At 45.1% G+C, this 24,618-nt stretch overlaps 1 protein-coding gene across 2 annotated transcripts in view; it reads left to right on the top strand.

Moving 5' to 3' along the window:
• The window catches only part of LOC142588403 (uncharacterized), a 151,903-nt gene that overhangs the window by 104,979 nt on the left and 22,306 nt on the right, over positions 1-24,618 (top strand). For both annotated transcript variants that reach the window (XM_075700098.1, XM_075700097.1), the window contains exons 42-45: positions 367-420; positions 1,281-1,343; positions 18,208-18,270; positions 22,706-22,768. In XM_075700098.1, the coding sequence (XP_075556213.1) occupies positions 367-420; positions 1,281-1,343; positions 18,208-18,270; positions 22,706-22,768 (243 nt within the window). The remainder of the gene's footprint in view (positions 1-366; positions 421-1,280; positions 1,344-18,207; positions 18,271-22,705; positions 22,769-24,618) is intronic.

A 24,618-nucleotide genomic window follows, 5' to 3' on the forward strand; every position in this document is an offset into this window, starting at 1 on the left:
CGTTTGAGCTCCTCATTTGGAAGCTCTTTCAATGAACCGCAATACATTTCTCCTTAAGCAGACTATTTGCTTCTTTTTCGTCAAAACCTTCACGTCTGCCCGCCTTACTTGTCGAGTACATCGAGGAGCGTCACAGGCGGTTTCAATGCTCGCACTACATGTGGCACGAGCTATGCAATAAGCATTATCGCAACTGCTACGACAGCCAATCACCATCCCAAGATGAGCCTGTCTCGCACCTTTAGTGCTTGCGGACCAGTCTGTTTCACTTTGCTGGCATTGTTTTGCTTCTTTTATTGTTGTATGTGTCTACTTCTTCAACCGAATCATTTTATCAACCACAAAGGTTCCCTTTCTCTGTTTCAGGAACTGCTGGTGGGGCAATTGGACCTGGCGGTGTAGCCATCGGAGGTGGCACAGGTGAATGCATATTCTGCCCATATACGGAATTATAGAACACTCGTTTGTTAGGAGGCTCATTCACAAAACATTTTTGCGTTTGTATTAGCAATGCACGCGAAAGCTGCTGTTGAAATGTCAGTCAGTCGGTCAAACAACTGTATTCAAAGGTCCGGCGAGTTTGTGGGACGGGCAGCAGGTCCCGCCTAGGGGACGGCCATGTGAACAGAAACATTATCGATCATGAAATCGTTGCGAAAAGAGATTGCTGTTTATATACTTCTTCTTTCTGCTTTTTTCTTGCGTGCCGCACGTCTTGTTTCTTGACAAGGAGTATAAATGAACCCTGAAGGCACCCTTCCCCTCCGGGCACTCCTCTTCTCGTATAGTCATGAAAAGTCGTCAAATTTGCCAGAATGCTATGCCGTGGTTTCCATGTGCATTGAAACCCATTGCAAAATTTTAACGTTTCTCAATTTAATCAGTTGGAATTTAGTGCAGTGTGTTCTGCCTTGTGTCTATGTTTCTCCTTTTAACGCTACTCAGTTTGTCTGTTGGTATAGGCCCTAACGGATACCGCAATAAAGGTTTACCGAATAATTCGTAATACAGAGACAGCGTGAATTCTAAACCGCAAGAAAACGTCATGATGTGTCGAAGTATGAAACGTAAAAAACATATCAATGATAATTTCTTTCCGGCATTTTTTCGTAGTAGTTCTCCACATCGCAGAATTTCACACACCCCAGAATTTGGCTTTTCTATTTAACGGCACCTACTACCATAGTATATTTCCTGTTTCCATTGTGCGTGTATGCTTTTTCCACAGATTGTTTTTGGCAGCACGGGACGTTTTCTTTTTCCCCCTTTCCCTGCTTTAGGAGCTTCAGGTGGTCAGCTAGGAGGTGTTGGTGCAGGCGGTGGCTTAGGAGCTGGTGCTACAGGTGAATACCAACTTCCATCGTTAGATTGTAATTAAATTGTTTAACTAAAGCAATTACCGTGACAATTTTTTCGGCCATCCGTTAGCCATGTACGTACATAGGCTCTATGCTTAAAATATGAGCTACACTTAGCGGAACAAGCTAACTATAGGCCATTAAATATCGTTCGAAGGGTTCAAAGCGTAGAAGCTGGAATCGATGCGCTAGCTTATTCGGTTTATTTGCGTACTGTCCATCGATTGGTTTCCTGCCAAACTGAATCTAGCTAATAGCGAACTCCGAAGGTTTATTTCGGTTATCGCTATCTTATCATACAGAGCTAGGCTGTTTTCATTTCAACATTCACCATACTTGAATATGAAAATAAAAGAAACAGATGCAGTCCCCCTATTATGGTGACGGCTACTGCTATTCTCACAGCAGAAATAATTATCCTTTCTTTTCATTTTCCTCTTTCGCACTCTTATTGCCGATATTGCACGAACTATTGCGCTTGTAGGTGCCTAGCTAATTACGAAATGGACACTCCATTGCCGACGCCTGGTCAATTCGCCTGTCTATGCAGCGAGAAGTGTTGGGCATCACGGAGTCAGCCCATAGATGTGACACTATCTAAATACGCCCAGCCAGGCGAGTAGCGTATTGGACGAGAATCAGTGTGCATCGCTTACAAGTAGTTTTCATTTCTTTATGTATGATTTTAGGAGAAGAGTCAGTTGGCCACTTCTGCCTTAAGCACCTAAACTTCCTGATCTCTCGCGGTGGTCCTCTTGGTTGAGACCTCGACTCAACCAAAACAAAAGTGCCGGCTTATGTGTAAATTCGTTCACGCTGTACGAATACAATTACAGTCCGCAAGTGAAAGAAAATGAAGAATTATAAATGCGCCCAAGAAGCTGGGTGCTCGTACCGAACAAAAGCCGCGCAGCTCGGTGTCCGCGTGTCCTCTCAAAATGGAGGACGTGTTGAACAGCTTCAATCTACTGACTGCCGATCACCCCCTCCCCCCGCCTCCATGTTTATTTTTAGTTCGAGCGCATTTAAAAGCTCAAGACTGGTTTAGCTTTGCCCATACATTGTTTTCTTACGTCATCGTCGTCCTTATGCAGTGGTTATCGTGTCGTAATCGTCAGGCTACCTCCTGATTGTCAACCTTACAATCAACTAATGCCTCTAAAAACGGTATCCGAAGATTACGATGCTCCCTAATGCAAAGTTTGAGCGAAGCTCGATGCGTGCTTTCATTTCGCGATATACTGAAGCAAACGACGCGAGACCGAAATCACTGCACTGACTGGCACTAGACCGCTGTCGTCCGCGCCTTCGCAGAAGGAGGGGCAGTATGGGAACGCCGGCATGATGAGCACGGTTGCTAGCTAGGCGAGTCGGTACATCTTCATAACTATGACACACAGCGCGCCCTATAAAACAAGGACGAAGAATAGACAGACACGTGCGCTGTGGTTGTGTATTCTTCGTAAGTGTTTTTTTTTAATGCGCGCTGAGTGTAATAGTTATGAGGCGTGAAGAGCGGCATCAGAGCCAGCTATGGAAGAATACGACGACGAACGCATGCCGACATAAAGGCAGTTGTAAAAAAAAGAAAAGAAAAAGAATATACAATGCATTGTTCATGGCTCAGGCAGAGACAAAACATGTTTGCGTATGTCATGTGTCGGAAACTCGTACACACAACATTTCCGATAAACAACAATTGAAATAAGGAATCAGCAAAATTTCGCACAAACATGAATGAGTTTATGGTAAAGATGTTTTTCCCAGCAACACTGTCTGCAGTTCTTTGAATGGAATTTGTGATATGGTCAAAGACCTATTCTCTGCTAATTGCACTTAGTAATGTGGGTAGCGAGAACTTTAGCATGTGCTTGCGGTAATTTGTGCGGCATTTTTTGTTTGCTACTCGTCAGGTAAGCATGTATTATATTATTTATGTGGGCTTCTAGTCAAGCTAGTGTTGCTACGTCGTTGCTGTTGTTAACTAAACCAAATTTTTATTGGCGACACAAATGTAAATCCCTTCAAAATGTAAGTGTACATGGAAATGGCATAGTAATACTATGTTTTATAAAAAGTCCCCAGTGGGATAGGATATGGAGCCTTGCGTATTTATCCAACCACATGCTCTTGCAACACTGCAAGCTTGTTGATATTTGAATTTGTACTTGTACCCAAACAAGCAAGTCATAGGTACTTGTTGGTAAAAAAAAATGCATTGTAGAGAAGCTTATTGACAGGTGCACAACACTCGAAAGAAACGCGGCGTATCGCACTAATCGTTCTAGACAGCTTACTAATCATATATATAGTTTACGTTGTCATGCTATGTCATGTGCTCCCCGAAGTAGACTCCCAGGATTTTTATTGGTGGTACTAGCTCTATATATGTGCCATTTAGCTTAATTGGACCCAGCTGAACAGGCTTGTACTGTGTTCGAAATACGACCACGTGAGTTTTGTTATTGTTAATTTTTAAGTGATATTGAGTGGTCCAGCCATATATAGATATATAAGATAGCGTTTCATTACCTCCATTTACTAAGTATGTGTCTGAATTCTCCGCAAGAATTAGCTGTTATCATCGGCATATATTATAAATTTAGCTGTATTATAAATGGTTCGGATCTCATTCATATACAATGAAAATAAAAATGGTCCCGCAGAACTTCCCTGGTAAACACCACACTTGACCGGTTTCTCATCTCTTCTCCTGCAATCATTACAGACTCAATACTAGCTTGTAAAAAGGATGAAACTAAAGAGTTTGCTACGCCGGTAATATCATAAAATGGCAACTTTCTTAACAAGATGCTATGATTAACAAGCTCACGCGCCTTGGAGAAGACTAAATGTAAGCCATGTACCATTTCCTGACATTCGAATTTCCCCAGTATGAACTCCTTTTGAGCAGTAAGGGCAATCTAAGTGGATTTCTTTTTGCGGAAGCCGTATTTCGCAGCGTCTGTAAGATTATGGCGATCTACGAAAGATGACAAGAGCTGTAAGATTATTTTTTTTTTCAAAACTATAGAAAATACTGGTATTATGGATATCGGGCTGTAGTTCTTCAATTAATTTTTCTCCCCCTTTTTTACATACTGCAGTCATTTTGGCGGTCTCTATGTCACGTGCCAAAGTTTTTAACGGGTACTTTGGTTAAACATACATTATATATATGGTGCCAGAACGTCAATTACATGCTTCACTGGTTTTATCTCAATTCCCGACACATCAGTCACCTTAATTTTACTTAATTTCATAAAAGACAGGATAACTTCAATGACAAAAACTGGCGCAAGAAATAACGTGTGTTCCCTGCAAGAATTCCTATAGTTGAAATGTGGATCAACATTTCAAGACTCATCAAAATAAGGACAAAAATCATTGAATCTTTCGCCAATTCGCAACCTGTTAATTCTAACCCAATTTGCAAAAGCGTAATTGTTTGATCTGGGAAATTTCCTAGCATCGAATTAAGTCTTCCAAATGTTAGCAGACCGTCCTATAGTCGTATTATATGGGTTGAATAGATATTCGTTCTTAGCCCTACGTAACCGCTTTATAACAGAGTTTCTAAATTCCTTAAACACTTTAAGGCCCTCAGGCATTTCAGTTTTTATGAGGGCTTTGTACAATGGGTCCTGCTTTTTAATTTGGTCTAGCGATTCCCTTGTCATCGATGCCTCTCTTTCTTTTTTTTTTTTTGGCGCGTTTAACTGTCCTTGTGGGTAACGAAGTGGGATAGGCTTCGAGGAGTACATGAAGAAATATCTTATATGTTCTGTCAGTATTATATTCTTCTAACAAAATAGCCAGGTTAAAGCGTAGTAACTGTTCCCTGAAGAACATCAGCGTTTGAGCATTAACAGGTTCATAAAAAGCGGTGTTTCGGGGCACTTAGACAGGTTCCAATGTGTGACTTGTAGAAATAAATATGGGCAATATGGACTTTATAACCCGTAGTTCTGGATGGGTATAACATATTTGTGAGTCCTCGATCTATTAGTTAACCTTGTTGGTGTGACTGTAACGTTGTTTCTGGATATACATAAGAGACATAAATTGCCGTGTTGTACTACTCTCATCTACCATGTTTATGTTAGTCACCACTTAAAATCAATTTGCATCGGTTCGCGTTCACAAACTACAAAGAACACGATTCCAAACATGTGAAAAAATTCAGGTCATTCACAACTGGGAGCACGACAGCATACGGCTAAAATTGGGGCATGATATTTCGCTTTGAGCAGTTCATGATTGGGAGTCACAAAAGTCTCAAAGCAGTTCAGAGACTAAGGCATTTGACACTAGCAGAGACACACCACGTCCGCGTTTTCCAGAATTGTTCATATAATACGACTTGCACGTAGTACTTGTACGTAATACGACTTGTACGTACCATCTTTCGCAAGAAAGCTGCTCAAGTCCGATAAGCTTATCGGTTCTGTTGTGTGAAATGAAGAATAAAAACGGGATATACGCGCTTACTTTACGCGTTGCAGTTATCGCACGAAGAATCAGTGTCCGTAAAGATCCGGATGGCCCTCACGTGCATGGTCATGCTCAGTACGACGAACGAATTTTTTTCCGTTTTCGTGCCACTCGAAGCGAAAACCCTTGTTCCCTCTCCAGCCCCCTGAGGTGGCGCAAAAGATCGCGACTTTTTTCAGCGAAGCTGTGTCTGTAGCTACCCTCCGACGGAGGTCGATGTTCGTCCGTCTATGCGTCGCGTCGAGACGAATAAAAATTCCATCTCAAGTTTCTCGCGAATCCTCTGTAGCTCTCAGTCTAATGTACGTATCTTGGAGAAATATCATACTCAAATAGGCCGCTATAACAACTCTATCCGAGTTTCATTTACTTGTTATAAATAGTTCACGGTGAAGTTGTAAATGTTACGGAATTCCCGTCTGCTGTCAATACGTGGCCGTCTATGGAGGGAGCATGGTTGCAGAAAACGGCTGTAACTCTTGTTTTATCAAAAGTATCTCGAAACAACTTATATGACAATCAGCTACTATGAGGACTCTAACATTACGGTGACTTTCATCTACTTTTCTTAATTACGTAGTTCGCAGTGAAGTTGTAAATATTGTGGAATTCCCGTCTGCCATGCGGCAGTACTTGCACACGTCACTACTCAATAAAAGAAGGACAAATCTCTCCACAGTCAAAAAATGTATTCATTGTTTGTGTCCTTTAATAATAATAATAATAATAATAATAATAATAATAATAATACTAGAAGCCTTGATAGAGGTAAAACACACCCCAGCTTCGCTGCTCGTCCTTCTAAACAGAGTGGCAGGGCTGATTAATTTTTTTTGTCAGGCTTCGAACAATTTCGACATAATAGATTCAAGAGCCCGCAGGTCGTTGCGCTTGCTTAGCCACATGTCTTAAGTAGACTGCCTTACAAAGCATACGATAATTCGAGGCATTTTCCCAATCCTGAATGGTAGCCGCCGTACGGTGTTAACGTCATTTAGTGTCAAATGTCGAATATCTTCAAAACTGGCCGCGTCGTTCAACTTGAAAAGCAGGTTTTCATTCTGCGTTAATTCCGCGAGCCTCCAAGTTGAGCTTTCTGCTGCGCCATTCAAGATCATGAACAGTTGTTTTTAGATCATCAAGAGTTTCCTTCTCACGGCTGTCCTCTAGCTGAGGTACTAGATTTCTTTAAGTTTCGAATTGCATTTTCTTGTGTCTCTTGTCGGCTAAGACTTTCGTCATACTTTACCGACATAAGGTTAATTCACGCTTTAACCTCATCGACCTGCGATGGTAAATCGGCCAGCGTGCCAAGCCTGCGACTTACGTCAGCCAAAAACAAGTTGAGATCAGCAGTCAAGCTCACCTTTTCGCTGCTCTTCGACTTCGTTGTGCGGCACACCACGCAACGCCATAACCGGCGGCCTTTGTCGCCTTTTGCTTCAAACGTGGCGGTCACTGGGCAGCCAGAACATTCGCGTAAATGATAGGCGTTTTGTTATTCCGAGCGCTTCATAGCACGTCCGTCGTCTGCAAAAGGCTTATCGCAGATTCCGCACGTCTTTGTCAAAGCGGTAATTCTAGAAATAGAGGCTCACAGACAACGTGGAAAGAGGCAGTTGAATTTCGAAATGGCGAAACAGAGCACGTAACACATAACACGGCTGCAGCGGGGGCAGGAAAAGGATTCTATAGTTACCAGCAAAAAACGACGACTTCACCCGCTTGGAAAGCGCAGATCAGATGGCTGGCGTCCGTCAACCACCGCCGCCGCCGCACGTGTGACCCGCCGTCTGTGCTCTGCCTCAATCCGAGGAGCATAAAAGCACAGGGCTATCAGCAGTATGTAGGATATCAGTCACGTTGAGCGGACAAAGCAGGCTGAAGCTGTACACTCTTAAGCAAAATTACACCCTTTTGCCGCACAACGATAATCGTCGTCTGTCGTGTCCGCATTTCCTTTCTTTAGAGCGGCGAGCCCGCTACTTCCAAGTCCCGAACGGCATGCCCGTTATCAGCATGAAAGAGCATTCTCGACAGGAAAGTAGCGAGCGCAGCGTTTCAATGAAGGAAACGCAAGCAAGACAAAAGACGAATATCGTTGTGTGGCAAATATACGTACAGGCGCCCAAATCTTTAACTGGCGTGCGCCAGCGGTGACTTTTCTGTGCGTCAGCGCCGTATGACGGGGCGAGGCTGGAAACAGCCTAGCAGACGATGGGCCTAGCTGAGTGCGCTTTGTCGGCATGCGCTTTGCCTCACACTGTTTCTAGCCTCGCCCCGTCATACGGCGCTGACGCATGGAAAAGTCGCCGCTCGCGCACGCCAGTTAAAGATTTGGGCGCCTGTACACCCCAAGGGGCGTACATTTGCTTAAGAGTGTAGGCAGTTTGCTCTTGTAGAATCCTGGAAAGAAGCAAATCAGAAGAAAAAGCTGGCGTCCGTCAACCGCCGCCGCTGCCGCAGGTGTTTTTTTGTTGAAGTGAGCCAGGCAGTCGCCATTGCATTCCCAGTCACCATCGGTCGTTAGCGCGAACCAGTGCGGCTTGCGAAACTCACTCAGCTTCTCGGCTTCTGGATCTCATGCACAAACAAATACTAAACGAAATAGTTCTTTTGAATTAATGCGCCTGCTGCTATGCGTGCCTCAAACGTATTACTCATACATTTTATTAAGAAGGAACACAGGGGCAAGAAAGGACATGAGATGTGAGTTTGAAAAGGGGTATTAGATCATGCCGTTGAGTGCGGGAGTTGGCCGACGTTGAGGAGGATCTTGAGAACTTAAGGTTTATTTACATTATTTGCCGTAATAACACAAAGTAATGAACAGTCATAAAGTCATCGACGGCCGGCAGCAAATCGCACGCTCCGGTCCATGGCAAGAACGGAAAAAACTCTTCTCCCTGTCTTTCCCTTTTAACCCCTTCGATCTCTCGGGGTCACGTCATTTTCATCCAACCGTCGAGCCAGTTCAAGTGTCATCATTTCGCTCCAATGGTAGGTGTCCGTGCAAATGTCGTCACATTCGGCCAATGGGGACGCTCCAAGGACTCCATTCTTCGAGGGTTGACATCCCTCTGGCGTCGTCTCCTCACCTGGAAGCGCTTAGCTGAGGAGACGGGTTGTTTTCGAAAGACCTTCCAGAGCCGCAAAACAGCTTTGCTCGGGACCAAGATTAACTACGTGGAACCGTGCCAGCCTGCCGTTGCACTTTCGGGAAGAGTCAAGCAGGGGGGGGGGGGGGAGACAATAGCTCGACGTGCGGCGCATGAGGTGGCGGTCGCCAACCTGTCTAACGGGTGCGGTAACGTGGCAGAAGGGCCCCGGCGTACCATAATTGGAATGCGACGGCAATTAGATGTGGTCGGGGAACCTGAGTGATGCCAGGAAAAGGGTCCGTACGGTCATAGGAAGGGAACAGAGGCTTCATATGTTTGCGTATACGAAAGGAATGACTGCGCACTGCTGAGGGCGTTCGCTCTGTCCACTCGACACTGCATACGTTAGAGCGGCTCCGAAGCTCTGTGAGCTACGTCTCTCGCCAAAAGACTTCATCCACCCTGCCACTCTCTGAAGGACGAGCAGCGAACCAGTGCTGTGCTTTAACTCAATCGACGCATCTATGCATATATTATTATTATTATTATTATTATTATTATTATTATTATTATTATTATTATTATTATTATTATTATTATTATTATTATTATTATTATTATTAGAACGCTCGGCACATAATGGCGAATGAAGAAAGACTTCAAACAAGCTCGGCCATTTGTATATATGGAGCATATGCCTTTCAGTTCTTGAGTACGCCTCCGTGGCTTGGGGCGGCACTCGTAGGTCAAATTGTGAACTTCTCGAAAATGAGCAAAAAAAATTCACATCTTTATTCAAACATCGATTCTTCTCTCAAAAGCCTTCCATCTCCATAGAGCTAACAGACACTTACAATGCCAACTCTTGCCTGTAGAAGCCACAAATCGGATGTTCTTTGTCTTCACAAATAAATACATGAAAAACATCTGCTGCTTGCACTTGCTTTCTAATGTGCGCTTTTACATTTCGCAGAAAGGCAGAAGGAAATAGCGTGCCTTTCAGCCTTCCGATTTTTGTGGCCCTTCTATCTAGAGTACAGGCGACATATAACACTCATTCAGAGCGCCAAGATATCTTCATGCCTAATTTTAATATTTTCCTGAAAGGAGTTGCAGAGGTATTTATTTCAATAACTGAACACGAACTCTCATGTCTCTTATGCGTTCCCTCCTTCTGTAATCGTTTTTCTGTTTCTCCACTATTGATTTGTATTCTCTTCGAGTACACATATTATGCCCTTTTAAACTCTTTATTCGCGAAATTATTATTCGTTTTTAATGTCTGCGCGCGTGTGTATATGTGTGGGTGACCTTACATTGTTCTTCTTGTGCAGTGTGCAAGTACCACCACATGGCAGACGGGAATTGCACAATATTTACAGCTTCACTGTGAACTACGTAATGAAGGAACGTAGATGAAATTAAGCGCAAAGTTAGAGCCGTCTTAATCATATAACATATAATCATATAAACTGTTTCGGTATAGATTTCATAAAACAACAGTTACAGCCGTTTTCTGTAACCATCCTCCCACCATAGATGTCCATGGTTTGACAGGAGACGGGAATATTGTGACATTCACAACTTCACTGTGAACTAACTAATATGCCAATAAATGAAACTCTACGGAGCGATAGCGTCATCCTAGCGCCCGATTTCAGTAAAATTTTTCCAAGGTGCCTACATTATATTGAGAGCTACAGAGCATTCGCGAGATACTGGAGACGAAAATTTTTTCATGTTGACGGGATGCGTAGCCGGGCGAACTTCGGCCCCCGCCGGAGGGCAGCTATGCAGGGCGTTTCACGTAACATGTGCCAATGATTAAAAAAAAAAGATCGTTAGCCTCAGCTGAATGAAACCAACGGCATATGCTTTGCGGTGATGAGTCGCTTCTTAGAGTATTCCTATATTCCTCTTAATTAGTCAATTAACTAAGATGAATTATGCAAATTTTTTGCTATTAACTTTTGCGTCAAGAGCGTTTCGTTGTGTTGAAGAGAGGTTTCAGAAACGACCAATCCAATTTTTTGTGGTAACGTACATGCCGCGTGGTGATTTTTTTTTTCGGCGTTTGAACAAAGCCCGCCAAATATAACATAAGACCACGTGACTGCGCTCGTGCGCTATCGTACTGTAGCGCTCTCGACCGTGCGTCGAGCGTACCGCTTATCAAGAATGACGGCGCTTCCTTTACGCGTGCCACCGCAAAATATGCTGACGCACTGCGAAGCCGATGCCTAGAGCCGTGGCCGCTCAATTCGCCAGGGTCCGCGCGCATGGTTCTTTCGCACGAACCGCAATTCAGAGCGCTGCAGTACGGTAGCGCAGGAGCGCAGTCACATGGTTTTATTTCATATTTCGTCATTATCATCATCATAAGCCTGTTTACGCCCACTGCAGGGCAAAGGCCTCTCCCATACTTCTCCAACTACCCCGGTCATGTGCTAATTGTGGCCATGTTGTCCCTGCAACTTGTGGGGTTCTCACCCGTGCTCTTGGGACAAAGGAACGACAACACAGTAGTGCAAACAATCACAAGGGCATTTATTGCACCTTTCAGCTAGCTGCTAGCCGAGTTGGTATCCACAAAACATGCCGATGCGCGCACGAGAAATCTAGGAAGTCCGACTCACCGCGACCGGATAGCGAGCGAATATGTTCGCCCCATGCTGGATGCCAACGCCTGGTCGTTCGCGCGTACGGTCAGGCGAACGGTGGCGCGTTCGAAGGAGGCCACGCAAGACGGTCTCGCAGAAGCATGGATCGGCAACACGCGGGAAGTCCGCGCTGCTTTCCGCTCCGCAGCCTAAGAGGAAGCGCTTTCTCCTTTCCGCGCGCAAGTAACCCCGCCGTGAGGCGGTGTTAGCAGCGCAACACTCGCGCAATGTCTCGTACTGCGCTCCAACGACACCGACCGCCGCGGGCCCCAGGCCACGTGGCGAAGCCGGATTACAGGAGATGGGAGCTATGCGAAAAAACAGCGTATCAGGGGACGCGTGACAGTCGCGCATTCCCACATCCTCCAACCTTAAATAACTACATATTCCGGCGAAACGTGTCACACGGTCTAACATCAACGCGTGCTTCGCGAACAATGTAGTACATGCAACAGTGGCCACCCTGAGGAAATGTCCACACGCTGTCCATAGCATGCGAGCTGACATTGTCCTTGGGTACACCGCTGGCGTCCGCCGGTCCCAGCATCAGCTTTGCAGACTTGACGGCACGATTACAGGCCAGGGCTCCGGAAACGGTGGCGCAGTAGTCGGTACGAGCAAGCGTTGCACGCGCCGACGCGCCCTGCTGGCAAAAGCTGCCATAACTATTAGTGACCGCCGGCTCTTTTCTCCGCCCCCGACGGTTGCGAGCTGCGGATACAGGAGGCCGCCGAAGTCGCTGCGCCGTACCGGCCACGGCATCACCATTGCGCGGGGTGGCTCGATTGTAGTCCGGGGCAGCAGCGCAGACGATGTGCAGGTGACAGCAAACCAGGCGTGACTCCACTCACGCTGGGTATGCACTCAACACACTCGGCAAACACTAAAGTAGTGCAAGGGAGAGGAATTCTGCATGCGCATCGCCCACGTGGTACGATGTTCAACTCGGCTAGCAAAATATCGGGCAGCTACTCAGATGCTAAGTTCGTGTGAATGAAGCACGCTTCCTTGAGTCGAACGAGTAATTTCAATTCGTGCGAGGCTAAATAGAATGAGGGAAGCAAATTGCAACACCTCAACGCCACGGTCCACGAGGTTGTGTCCCTCCACGTGCGACAGGCAGCTTCGTAAAGCCTTAGGCCTAAAGCGTCGCTACCCTGACCACAACCGGCATCCAAAAACAACGCCCAAAATGAGCGCAAAACAGGCAGCCCCGAGGAGACGTCAGCTCTGTTAGGTGGTCCTACTCCGCTCGGTGCACACAGCATCCGAGTTGGCGGCACCCACCGTCCCAGACGGTGTCGGAGCGCCCGGTGCCAGGCCGCAATACCAGTCAGCCCGTAGTGGCACCCGTGGCCCGCGGCCACCCGGCTCCCAGAGCCGCGACTTCATTAGAGTCAAAGAGATAAAAGAAGCTATTTACATAAGAAATTCGGACCAACCGCGATGCTTCCGTACTCACTCGCTTCAGGCTTGCCAATGCTCCGCGGGCGCTAAGCCTCGCTCTCCCAGGATGCAGACCACGTGGCTCTCGTACTGACGAATGTCATTAAAAAAACACTTACGAAAAGGCTTAGCATGTTGACATGTTCAAACACACTACAGCCACTATCACCTCGCTCAAGAAAGCACGCCGCCGACGCTAGCGATCAAAATTCACGCTAGGCCTACGCTTCGGTTCAAACAAAGGTCTCGAACGAAGCAAAACTGTTAAAACTATCGTCCTACGCCCCAAGAGGTCCACGTTGGGCGCCAGATGTGGCGACCGGATAACGAGCGAATATGTTAGCCCCATGCTGGATTCCAACGCCTGGTCGTTCGCGCGTACGGTCACGGGAATGGTGGTGCGTTCGCACGAGGCCTCACGAAACGGTCTCGCAGAAGCAGAAGCACGTCCGCGCTGCTTGCCGCTCCGCAGCCTAAGAGGAAGCGTTTTCTCCTTTCCGCGCCCAAGTAACCCCACCATAAGGCGGCGTTAGCAGCGCAACACTCCGCGGACCCCAGGCCACGCGGCGAAGCCCGATTACAGGAGACGGGAGCTATGCGGAAAAACAACGTATCAGGGAACGCGTGAGAGTCGCCCTTCCCAGAAACTTCTTAATCTCGTCCGCCCACCAAACTTTTTGCCGCCCCCGGCTACGCTTCCTTTCCCTTGGGATACAGTCCGTAACCCTTAATGACCACCGGTTATCTTCCCTCCTGATTACATGTCCTGCCCATATACCCATTTCTTTTTCTTGATTTCAACTAAGATGTCATTAACTCGCGTTTGTTCCCTCATCCAATCTGCTCTTTTCTTATCCCTTAAGGTTACACCCATCATTCTTCTTTCCATAGCTCGTTGTGTCGTCCTCAATTTAAGAAGAACCCTTTTCGTAAGCCTCCAGGTTTCTGCCCCGTACGTGAGTACTGGTAAGACACAGCTATTATACACTTTTCTCTTCAGGGATAATGGGAACCTGATGTTCATGATCATAGAATGCCTGCCAAACGCACCCCAGCCCATTCTTATTCTTCTGATTATTTCCGTCTCATGATCCGGATCCGCCGTCACTACCTGCCCTAAGTAGATGTATTCCCTTACCACTTCCAGTGCCTCGCTACCTATTGTAAATTGCGGTCCTCTTCCGAGACTTAAACATTACTTTAGTTTATTGCAGATTAATTTTTAGACCCACTCTTCTGCTTTGCCTTTCCAGGTCAGTTAAAATGCATTGCAATTGGTCCCCTGAGTTACTAAGCAAGGCAATGTCATCAGCGAATCGCAAGTTACTAAGGTATTCTCCATTAACTTTTGTGCCCAATTCTTCCCAATCCAGGTCTCTGAATACCTCCTGTAAACACGCTGTGAATAGCATTGGAGAGATCGTATCTCCCGGCCTGACGCCTTTATTTATTGGGATTTTGTTGCTTTCTTTACAGAGGACTACGGTGGCTGCGGAGCCGCTATAGATATCTTTTAGAATTTTTACATACGGCAGTATTTTTACACGAACACCCTGATTCCCTAATGCATCCATGACTGCTCACGCTTCGACGGGATCAAACGCTTTCTCGTAATCAATGAAAGCTATATATAAGCGTTGGTTATATTCCGCATATTTCTCTATCACTTGATTGATAGTGTGAATATGGTCTATTGTTGAGTAGCCTTTACGGAATCCTGCCTGGTCCTTTGCTTGGCAGAAGTCAAAGGTGTTCCTGATTCTATTTGCGATTACCATAGTAAATACTTTCTAAGCAACGGACAGTAAGCTGATCGGCCTATAATTTTTCAAGTCTTTGGCGCCCCCTTTCTGATGGATTAGGATTATGTTAGCGTTCTTCCAGGATACTGGTACGCTCGAGGTAATGAGCCATTGTGTATACAGGTTAGCGAGTTTTCTAGAACAGTCTTCCCACCATCCTTCAACATATCTGCTGTTACCTGATCCTCCCAGTTGTCTTCCCCTATTGCATAGCTCCCAAGGCTTTCTTTACTTCTTCCGGCGTCACTTGTGGGATGTCGAATTCCTCTAGACTATTCTCTCCCATTATTGTCGTTGGTGTCACTGGTATTGTACAAATTTCTATAGAACTCCTCAGCCACTTGAACTATCGCATCCATATTAGTAATGATATTGCCGGCTTTATCTCTTAACGCATACATGTGATTCTCGCCTATTCCCAGTTTCTTCTTCACTGCTTTTAGGTTTCCTCCGTTCCTGAGAGCATGTTCAATTCTATCCATATTATACTTCCTTATGTTAGCTGTCTTACGTTTGTTGATTAACTTGGAAAGTTCTGCCAATTCAAGCATACATTGGTGTTTCTTGATCAGATCTTTCGTCTCCTGCGATAGCTTACACTATCCTGTTTAACGAAGTTACCACCGACTCCTATTGCACACTCCTTAAGGATGCCCATAAGATTTTCATTCATTGCTTCAACACTAAGGTCCTCTTCCTGAGTTAAAGCCGAATATCTCTTCTGTAGCTTGATCCGGGATTCCTCTATTTGCCTTCTTAGCGCTAACTCATTGATCAGCTTCTTATGTACCAGTTTCTTCCGTTCCCTCCTCAAGTCTAGGCTAATTCGAGTTCTTACCATCCTATGGTCACTTCAGCGCACCTTGCCGGGCATGTGCACATTTTGTATGATGCCAGGGTTAGCGCAGAGTATGAAGTCTATTTCATTTCGAGTCTCATCATTTGAAATCCCTGCACCGGTGCTTTGAATCCGGGTGCCGCGCTATTTTCCACCGGATTAAAAGAAAAAAATCCGCGTGTTCATAAAATTGCATGAACAGGCCTGGAGTGCGGCCTGATCCCGGTGACCAGAACCGGTAATGCACTCCCTCACCAGAGCAGGATTGGCCGCCCTGGTGCAGGACTTGGCCACAACCTCCTATATGAATAGAACAATCATATTTCGTAGGCTTTGTTTAAACGCCGAAAAAAACCACCACGCATCATGTACGTTACCGCAAGAAAATTGGATCAGCCGTTTCTGAACCCCCTCTATTGCGCGACGAAACGCACTTGGCCCTAAAGTGAATGTTATCAATTTTGCACAATTCATCCTTGTTAATTCCCTAATAAGGGGAATTTAAAAAATACTCTACGAAGCGCCACAAGGTGGCAAACCTTATGCTGTTGGTTTAATTCAGCTGCGGCTAACGATGTCTTTGTTTTAATCATTGCCACAAGTTACGTGAAACACCCCGTATACAGCTTCGCTGTAAAAATTGGCGCATGTGCAATACGCGCACGGCAACGCGCGGATAAAACACTATCACTGCTTTTTGCGAACAGCTCTTGTGAATTTTAATAAACGGGCCTATCTCCGGCATTTGATTGTCAGCCTTTGATTAGGGCATAAAACGCAAGAAAGACACGGAGTGTAATAAAGGCTGCTAATGGCACTACTGAAGCCCTTCACACGTTTCGCCGACCAGGTAAAGTACCGCCAACCTACATTTCTCCTCCGCTCTCCTTCCTCGCCCACCCCCTCAGCTTCCAGCGTGAAGCGGAACTTACGTAGCCCCAGCGTCTGGTTTCAAGTGGAAGTGTCGTCACTGATGCATGGAGGGACGGGCGTCCAACCAAGAAGGCTTTTTACAGCGAAGCAGTATATGGCTAGCCGATTCGTCTGTCCGTTCGTCTGTCACCTGTACGCCAAGTACTCTTTCGGAGCAACCTCATGCAAATGCGCGAAAAAAAGAAAGAGAGGCACACGATTGGCTGCGCCAGTAGTGACGTAGTTGCGCTCCGCCGCAGCCGAGAGCGCGCGCAGCAGTTTCTCTCCGGCTGCAAAAGAGGAAGGCCACGCGTCATACGTACTCCTCAGGGACAGGCAGCTTTCGATGAGCAACGCCGCGAGCAGAACCGGGAACGAGCTCGTCTACGCCGTGCCGATGCTGCAGCCCGGGAAAAAGAAGAGGCTCGTGCAGGCTAGCACAAGCAGCAACTGCGTACCGAGGATCCGGCAGCCTATCAAGCCGTCAATTAAGAGAGTAAAACATATTTATTAATAATATTTGAATGGCGAGAGCAGTATGGGTGGAACCCTCAGTGCAGGGTCCCTAAGATGATTCCGGCCATGTTTCGAGCCCGTTGTATCACAGTTCGGAGGACCTCGGGAGGTCCGTCGCGGACGGCATCGTCCCACACCGTCATAAACAGCGGTGCCGCACGTTTCAGCTTTGCTGGTTAACTATCTGTACGGAGTGCACGGACGGTGATATCTTTCTTTTTTTTTTGCTATAAATCCTGTGACCTATACGTATACATTTAGCAGTATTTAACCGCCATTTTATTGGTTAAACGGTTCGCCGCCTTATCTTTCTTATACCCTCCTTGCGTACAACACGCAAAATTAAAGGAACTGGGAACCCCGGAAGCGGAAACTGCGGAAGCCGAATTGACGTGAGCGATGAATCAGCGAACAGTGGCGCACATCAAAGGTTGGCGCAACTTAGTAAAAAGGGCGGTGACGCGTGGATGGATGGGTCTTTAGGCACAACGACGGTCCGACAGCTGCGAGCAGTGAGACTATGGCGATGTGCTCATAACCGTGGCGCGACGATGACGATGCCAGTGACAACGATGGTGGCATAACGGCGGCGGCTTGACGACGTCGTTGACAACACAACTGCGGGACGACCACACCGCGTTCAGTGACGTCGAAAACCGTTATCGCGTAATTTCTCAAGTAGACGTAGCCAGCAGCTGTGGACTCAAAACTGCTATGCGCAGTTACTGATGTAGAAGAATAAAATATGTAAGAGAGTCTGTCTCTTGATTTCCCAATATTTTCAAATCGAATCAAATCAATCTATATTTTCCTGTAAGAGAAACAGAACTGCATGTTTTTTTTTTTTACTATAAGCTTGATGGGGCCCAAAAGACCTTACATGGCAACATCAACTTGGCGTATGATCAAAAACTGTAGTGCATATATACCTATATGTGAGACAAAGACATAATAGTCATGACTGCATTATAAATTGCTTAGCCGATTCAGTGCACCGGCAAGTCTTACAACCAAATCACTTTTTTTTTCTTTCTGTGCGCAAACACCAGACAACATATCGACGTTATGATTCCTTTTCAGGGTCCGGAGCTGGTCAAGTGGGTCGTTGGTACATCATACGACCGGGAATGAATGGGACTTGGGGTGAGTATAGTTTCCGTTTCTTCCGAAGGCGAACACTGGCTCTATAACTGATGGCTGCAACGACGACTTGACTGCAAACTGCATGCTCCTGAAGTGCTCTTTACTACAAAATGCATGCAGGAGCAACGTACGGTTATTCAGCTTACTTTTTGAGACGTACTGGTGATGCACAATCTCTTTCCGCTCAGTTTTGTAGAACTCGAAGAACGTAGTAGAAGCATGTTTATTTTATTTTATTCTTTCTTTTATTTATGTAAGCGTCGAATAATTTTTAGAGGATACGGCAGCAATGAAATGACTGTATTCCACAGATTAAGAGAAGCAAAAAGGAAGGAGAGGCAGAGAGTGCCACCAGACGCACATTTTGTCCCCTACGCTACGCAAAAGCAAGATAATGAAGGGATGAAAGGAAAAGACACGTGCCCAAAACACTGAAAAGGCGCTCACCCACATATGCACAAAAGACTACAGCCGGTCACGGAGATCTCACGACTTGAGGAACTTCAGCCACTTACGTGCCACCTTCAATGCTTGGGATGTACCTGGCGAAATTCGTCACCGAGAGTGTCCTTGTCTCCGGGCAATCTAAAATTGTGAAGAGTAAAAGGCACTGGTCATCTCAGCGATGACCGATTCAGAAGAAATGTCCTATAGACTCATGTAGTCAACGCATCGATCGCCTCTAGCATTCGGGTGAAGAGTCATAGGAAGGACGCGGTTGCGTTAACATTATAACCGCACTTTATTCAAACCGTTGGTGTAGTGTCAATGCAAGCTAATGTTCGAGTGAGCAGTGAGCTTGGGCGGCGTGAGGAAGAAGACCCAAAGAGTTGGTCTTTAAAGATAGTGGGCGGAATGTTATGAGGGAGATATGTCGAGGAACTGCAGGAAGATCTCGTCACGCTATAATTGTAATGCAGCCCCACTTTCCTTATTCTAGTGAAACATTAGGATGAGTGTAAGCATCGCGAATGTAAGCAAATAGGCTGGTGATTGAAACATCGTGAGCCTATTTATATCCACTGCGGGATGAACGTCTCTCCCAGCCATCTGCAATTATCCCGGTCTTGTGCCAGGTGTTCAAGAATAGTTGATGTTCGGGCCTGTTAATTTTCTATACCACAACTAGTAACCTAGCTCAATAAAAACCACAGACTCAATAACGGTGGACAAAGGAAATGTTGCCTTTGCCCACATTCCGTGTGTGTGGTTTTATTGCGCTAATTAACTAGTTAAGTTGTGCCAGGTGACACCAGCTAACGCCTGCAAATTTACAAATTTTGCTTTCGAGTCGTGAAACGCAAAGCCCGTTTTCAATACAAATCTGTCATTTTCAACATTTTTTTAGATAGATATCGCTCAGCCACTATCCATGCTGTACCCAACGGCCTCGCCCGCGATACGTTTAGCAGGACCACAGTAATGATCACACCTGCAACTGTCATGACAGCCCATCAGAATGTTAACACGAACATTCTATACACGTTTAGCGCCTACGCACAAGCAGATTTCACTACTCGGTCAATAAACATGCACACGCTTTGCCATATTTAGCAAACAGATAATGAAGCCAAGGAAAGCACAGGAGAAATTATTTGTAACTTTAATTGAAGTGTAGATAGGATTAAATAAAGGGAAATTAAGTAGGAGGAGAAATAGAGTGTAGGCTAAACCCACAACGTCCGCATTACGCATGCATTGGACAACAAATTTTTCTAAAAGTGGCGTCTCTCCCCATGCCTTCATTCTTGGGCATTTTACCTATGCGCACAATGTCTTTCCTTTCTTTGTCTTCATCATCTGATGGCTTCACACACCTCTCGCTTCCCCCTCTTCTTCTCGTTAGTATAGCGTCAAGTATTTCTTGTCCCAAAGCTTGCGTATATTTTTCGACGGAGTGTTTTTTTTTTAGTTTTTTCCATTTCCTCTTTTAGGAACTGCAGGGGGTAGCTTAGGAGCCGGTGGTGTAGGCGAGTCTAAATTTCCATTCTCATGTTATGATCAATATAGCTATTATACAAGAGCGGTTAGGTAAAAGAAATGCACTTCGTTTGACCATAGACATAAACACTATTACCAAAATACGTAGTGGAACTATTGAAGCAAAGAACCTGGATGATATATAGGTGTGGTTTATTTATTTATTCAGGTGTTCCCAAGGCTGTCAGACGTTCTATGGGAAAGTGAGAGTGTCAAAAGCAATAGAAAAGCATAGAGCAGATACACTTCATTGCAACAGTTATTCACTTACTGACTTGAACGGTACAGATGCAGTGAGTGAGACGACGGAGGTAGGCAAGGGATTCCGGTCAACGCTGGTCTTTATTTGGACAAAGGATTCTTAATAGCGTATAGTATGGCCATTCGGCAGGCCGACTTTAGGATGATGGCCAGCGCACAATGATACGTAATGAGGGATGGAGAAAAGATGCTGTTTCAAGTTTTCATTGAAGCAATAAGTGTTGTGAAATTCGCATAGTGGGCATTGTGAAGACAGGTCAGGAATATCTAAAGTTTCTTTTTTTTCATTTCTGAAACGCTGAATTGGTGCCCATAATTAGAAGAATGAAGTGTGTATAATTATTCCGAAGCGATTCAAGGAACGTCATCAGAGGTGGAGTTCCTGGAACGTCATCAGTGATGTAATCAGTTTCCTGGATGCTGCGGCTTGGGGAAAATTGCGGTGTAGGAATACAAGCTTGAGATTTGCGTGGCAAAAATGTGTTCGATTTGGGCATTCCAAGAAAGATCATTGGAGACGTGAACGCCTAGGTGTTTCTACGAAGCCACAGAAGGTAAAAGGGAGTTGTTAATAATACAATAATTGGAATTAGAATTGATAGCCGACCATGTTATTCTCATCGACTTACACTTGTTAATATTCAATTTCATTAGCCAAGTGTGAAACCAACGACAAATGTTATTGAGATCAGATTGCAATATGCGTGTACCGGTCACAATAAATGGGATCAAAACGTAGAGGTTGGTAGCAGTAACATCGTCCGTTCTTCTATCTTTTTCTGTTTCCATACTCTGCACTGAATAGATTTGTGTAAAACTGCAGTTTGCTCATGCTTGACCACAGGCTCCTTTAGCTTCTCCTTTGAGCTGCTCAGGTGCAAGCTCTTTCAATGAACCGCATTACATTTCTTCTTAAGCAGACTCTTTGTTTCTCTTTCGTCAAAACCTTCACGTCTGCCCGCCTTACTTGTCGAGTACATCTAGGAACGCCACAGGCAGTTTCAATGCTCACACTACATGTGGCACGACCATTGCAATGAGCATAATTGCAACTGCTACGACAGCCAATCACCATGCCAACACGAACCTGTCGCGCACCTTTAGTGCTCGCGGAACGGTCTGGTTCACTTCGCTGGCATTGTCTCGCTTCTTTTATTGTTGTATGTGTGTACTTCTTCAACCGAATCATTTTATCAACCACAAAGGTTTCCTTTCTCTTTCAGGGCCTGTTGGGGGAGTAACTCGTAATTCATATTCTACCTATTTGCGCAATTATACAAAACTCGTTTGTTAGGAGGCTCATTCACAAAACATTTTTGCGTTTGCATTAGCAATGCACGTGAAAGGTGCTGTTGAAATGTCAGTTAATCACTCAAACAAATGTATTTAAAGATCCGGCGAGTTTGTGGGACGGGCAAGAAGTCCCGCCTTGGTGACGGCCATGTGAACTGAAACTTTATCGATCATGAAAGCGCTGCGAAAAGAGATTGCTGTTGATGTACTTCTTTTTTTTTTTTGCTTTCTATTGCGTGCCGCACGTCTAGTTTCTTGACAAGGAGAATAAATGAACCCTGTAGGCATCCTTCCCCTCCGGGCACTTCTCTTCTCGTATATTCATGAAAAGGCGTCGTATTTGCCAGAATGCTATGCCGTGGTTTCCATGTGCATTGAAACCGATTGCAAAATTTTAACGCCCTTCTGTATACCACTATCGGTATATTATTTTTATGTAATAAAAACAGATTGATTGATTGATTGATTGATTGATTGATTGATTGATTGATTGATTGATTGATTGATTGATTGATTGATTGATTGAGTTGGAAGTTAGTGCAGTGTGTTCTGCCTTGTGTCTACGTTTCTACATTTAGCGCTATTCAGTTTGCCTGTTGGTATAGGCCCTAACGGATACCGCAATAAAAGTTTACCGAATAATTCGTAATACAGAGACAGCGTGAATTCTAAACCACATTAAAAAGTCGTTTTGTCTCGGAGTATTAAACGTGAAAACCATATCAGTTACAATTTCTTTGTGGCATTAATCGCAGAATTTCACGCACCAGAGAATTTGACTTTTCTATTTAACGACACCTACTACCATGGTATCCTTCCTGTTTCCACTGTGCGTATATGCTTTTTCAACGCATTGTTTTTGGCAGCACGAGACGTTTTTTTTTTCCTTTCCCTGCTTTAGGAGCTTCAGGTGGTCAGCTAGGAGGTGTTGGTGCTGGCGGTGGCTTAGGAGCTGGTGGTGCAGGTGAATACCAACTTCCGTGCTTATATTATAATATATTGTTTCACTCAAACGATTACACTGATAAATTTTTCGCCTATCCATTAGCCATGCACGTACACATCCTCTACAAGTAAAATATGAGCTACATTTATCGGAGCAAGCAAACTGGATGCCATTAAGTGTCGTTGAACTGGTTCAAAGCGTAGAGGCTGGAAGCGATGCGCTAGTTCTGTTTATTTGCATACTGTGCATCGGTTGGTTTCCTGTCAAACTGAATATCGTTAATAACGAACTCTGTAGGCTTATTTCGATTTTCGCTATTTTATCACCTAGAGGTTCTTTCAATTTCAATATTCACCACACTTCAAAATGAAAATAAAAGAAAGAGATGCAGTCCCCCTATTATGGTGACGGCTGCTTCTATTCTCACAGCATAAATAAATATCGCTTCCATTCATTTTGCCCTTGTGCACTCTTAACACTGATGCGGCACGAACTATCTCGCTTACAGGTGCCAAGCTAGTAACAATATGGCAGTGCCTTTGCGACGCCTGGTCAATTCGCCTGTCTAAGCAGCGAGAAGTGTTGGGCATCGCGGAGTCATACGGCCAGCCTTGCGCATAGCGTACTAGACGAGAATCAGTGTACATCGCCTCAGAGTGGTTGTCTTGTGATTTTATGTGTGATATTTTCTTTTTTTCACAAATAGTGCTGTCTCAGTTTCTGAGAGATAGCAGGAGTGAGTGCAGAATAATAATAAATGCAATTGCAAATACATTCAACAAAATGCACCAGAATACAAGAAAACCTTAACAGAATACGTATTTACGCAATTCTTTTTCGAAATGCTCAGTACCGAGTCTTCGCAGAGACCCATCAAGTTTATTCCATAAATCAACCGTCCGCGGAAAGAAGGAACACTTAAAGCAATCAAGATTCGACCTGAAGGCCACAATGTTCAGGGGATCACATCATCGAGTACAGCGTGCAGAAGCTGCAACATAAGAAATGGGCGCCACAACACTCAAGCTGGTGTGAATTATCTTATGCGAAAGGATAACGTGATCACAAGTACGCCGATGTTCGAGAGATTGCAACGTTCATACGTGCGCATGCGATGTAGGCGAAAATTGCCGGTCATAGCGGCGGAAAATGAACCTGATTGCTTTTTTTTTGACAGATTCTAACACAGCTATGTCATGCTTGAGATGAGGTGACCAAACAACCGATGCATATTCTAGTATGGGCATGACCAAATTTTTGTACGCAGTGAATTTACATTCTCTTGTCAAGCTGCTTAACGTGCGTTAGAGATACCAAAATTTTCTACAAGCCTTATTGCAGATTATTTCAACGTGCTTGCGCCATGTTAAATTTGATGTTAGAGTTACATCGAGGTACTTAAACCCTGTATCATGTATTAGACTGACCCCGTCATTAGCATAAGCAAAAGAAAGGCGCTGTTTCTTCTTTGAAAAGGTCATAGCCACAGTCTTTCTTAAGTTAATAGACATTTGGCAGGTTTCACTCCAGTTACAAAACAATGAAAAGGCGTTATTTAGCGCAGCCTGATCATGAGCATCAGCGATGGTGTTGTATAGAACGCAGTCGTCTGCAATTTGCCTTGAGTATCGCCGATGATTTCTGCTACGTCATTTATGAAAATAATGAACAAAAGTGGCCCCAGCACCGAGCCTTGAGGCACCCCAGATGTAATCTGTACCTCTGATGACTTCGCTCGGTTAAACGTAACAAATTGAGAGCGCGACCGTAAGTAATCAGCTATCTAATCGACAAGCTTGCTGTCACCAAGAAACCTACGAAGTTTAACTAAAAGATTGGCATCGCAAACCAAATCGAAGGCCTCAGAA

This window comes from Dermacentor variabilis, chromosome 7 (genome assembly GCF_050947875.1).
Source record: "Dermacentor variabilis isolate Ectoservices chromosome 7, ASM5094787v1, whole genome shotgun sequence".
Taxonomy (NCBI): domain Eukaryota; kingdom Metazoa; phylum Arthropoda; class Arachnida; order Ixodida; family Ixodidae; genus Dermacentor; species Dermacentor variabilis.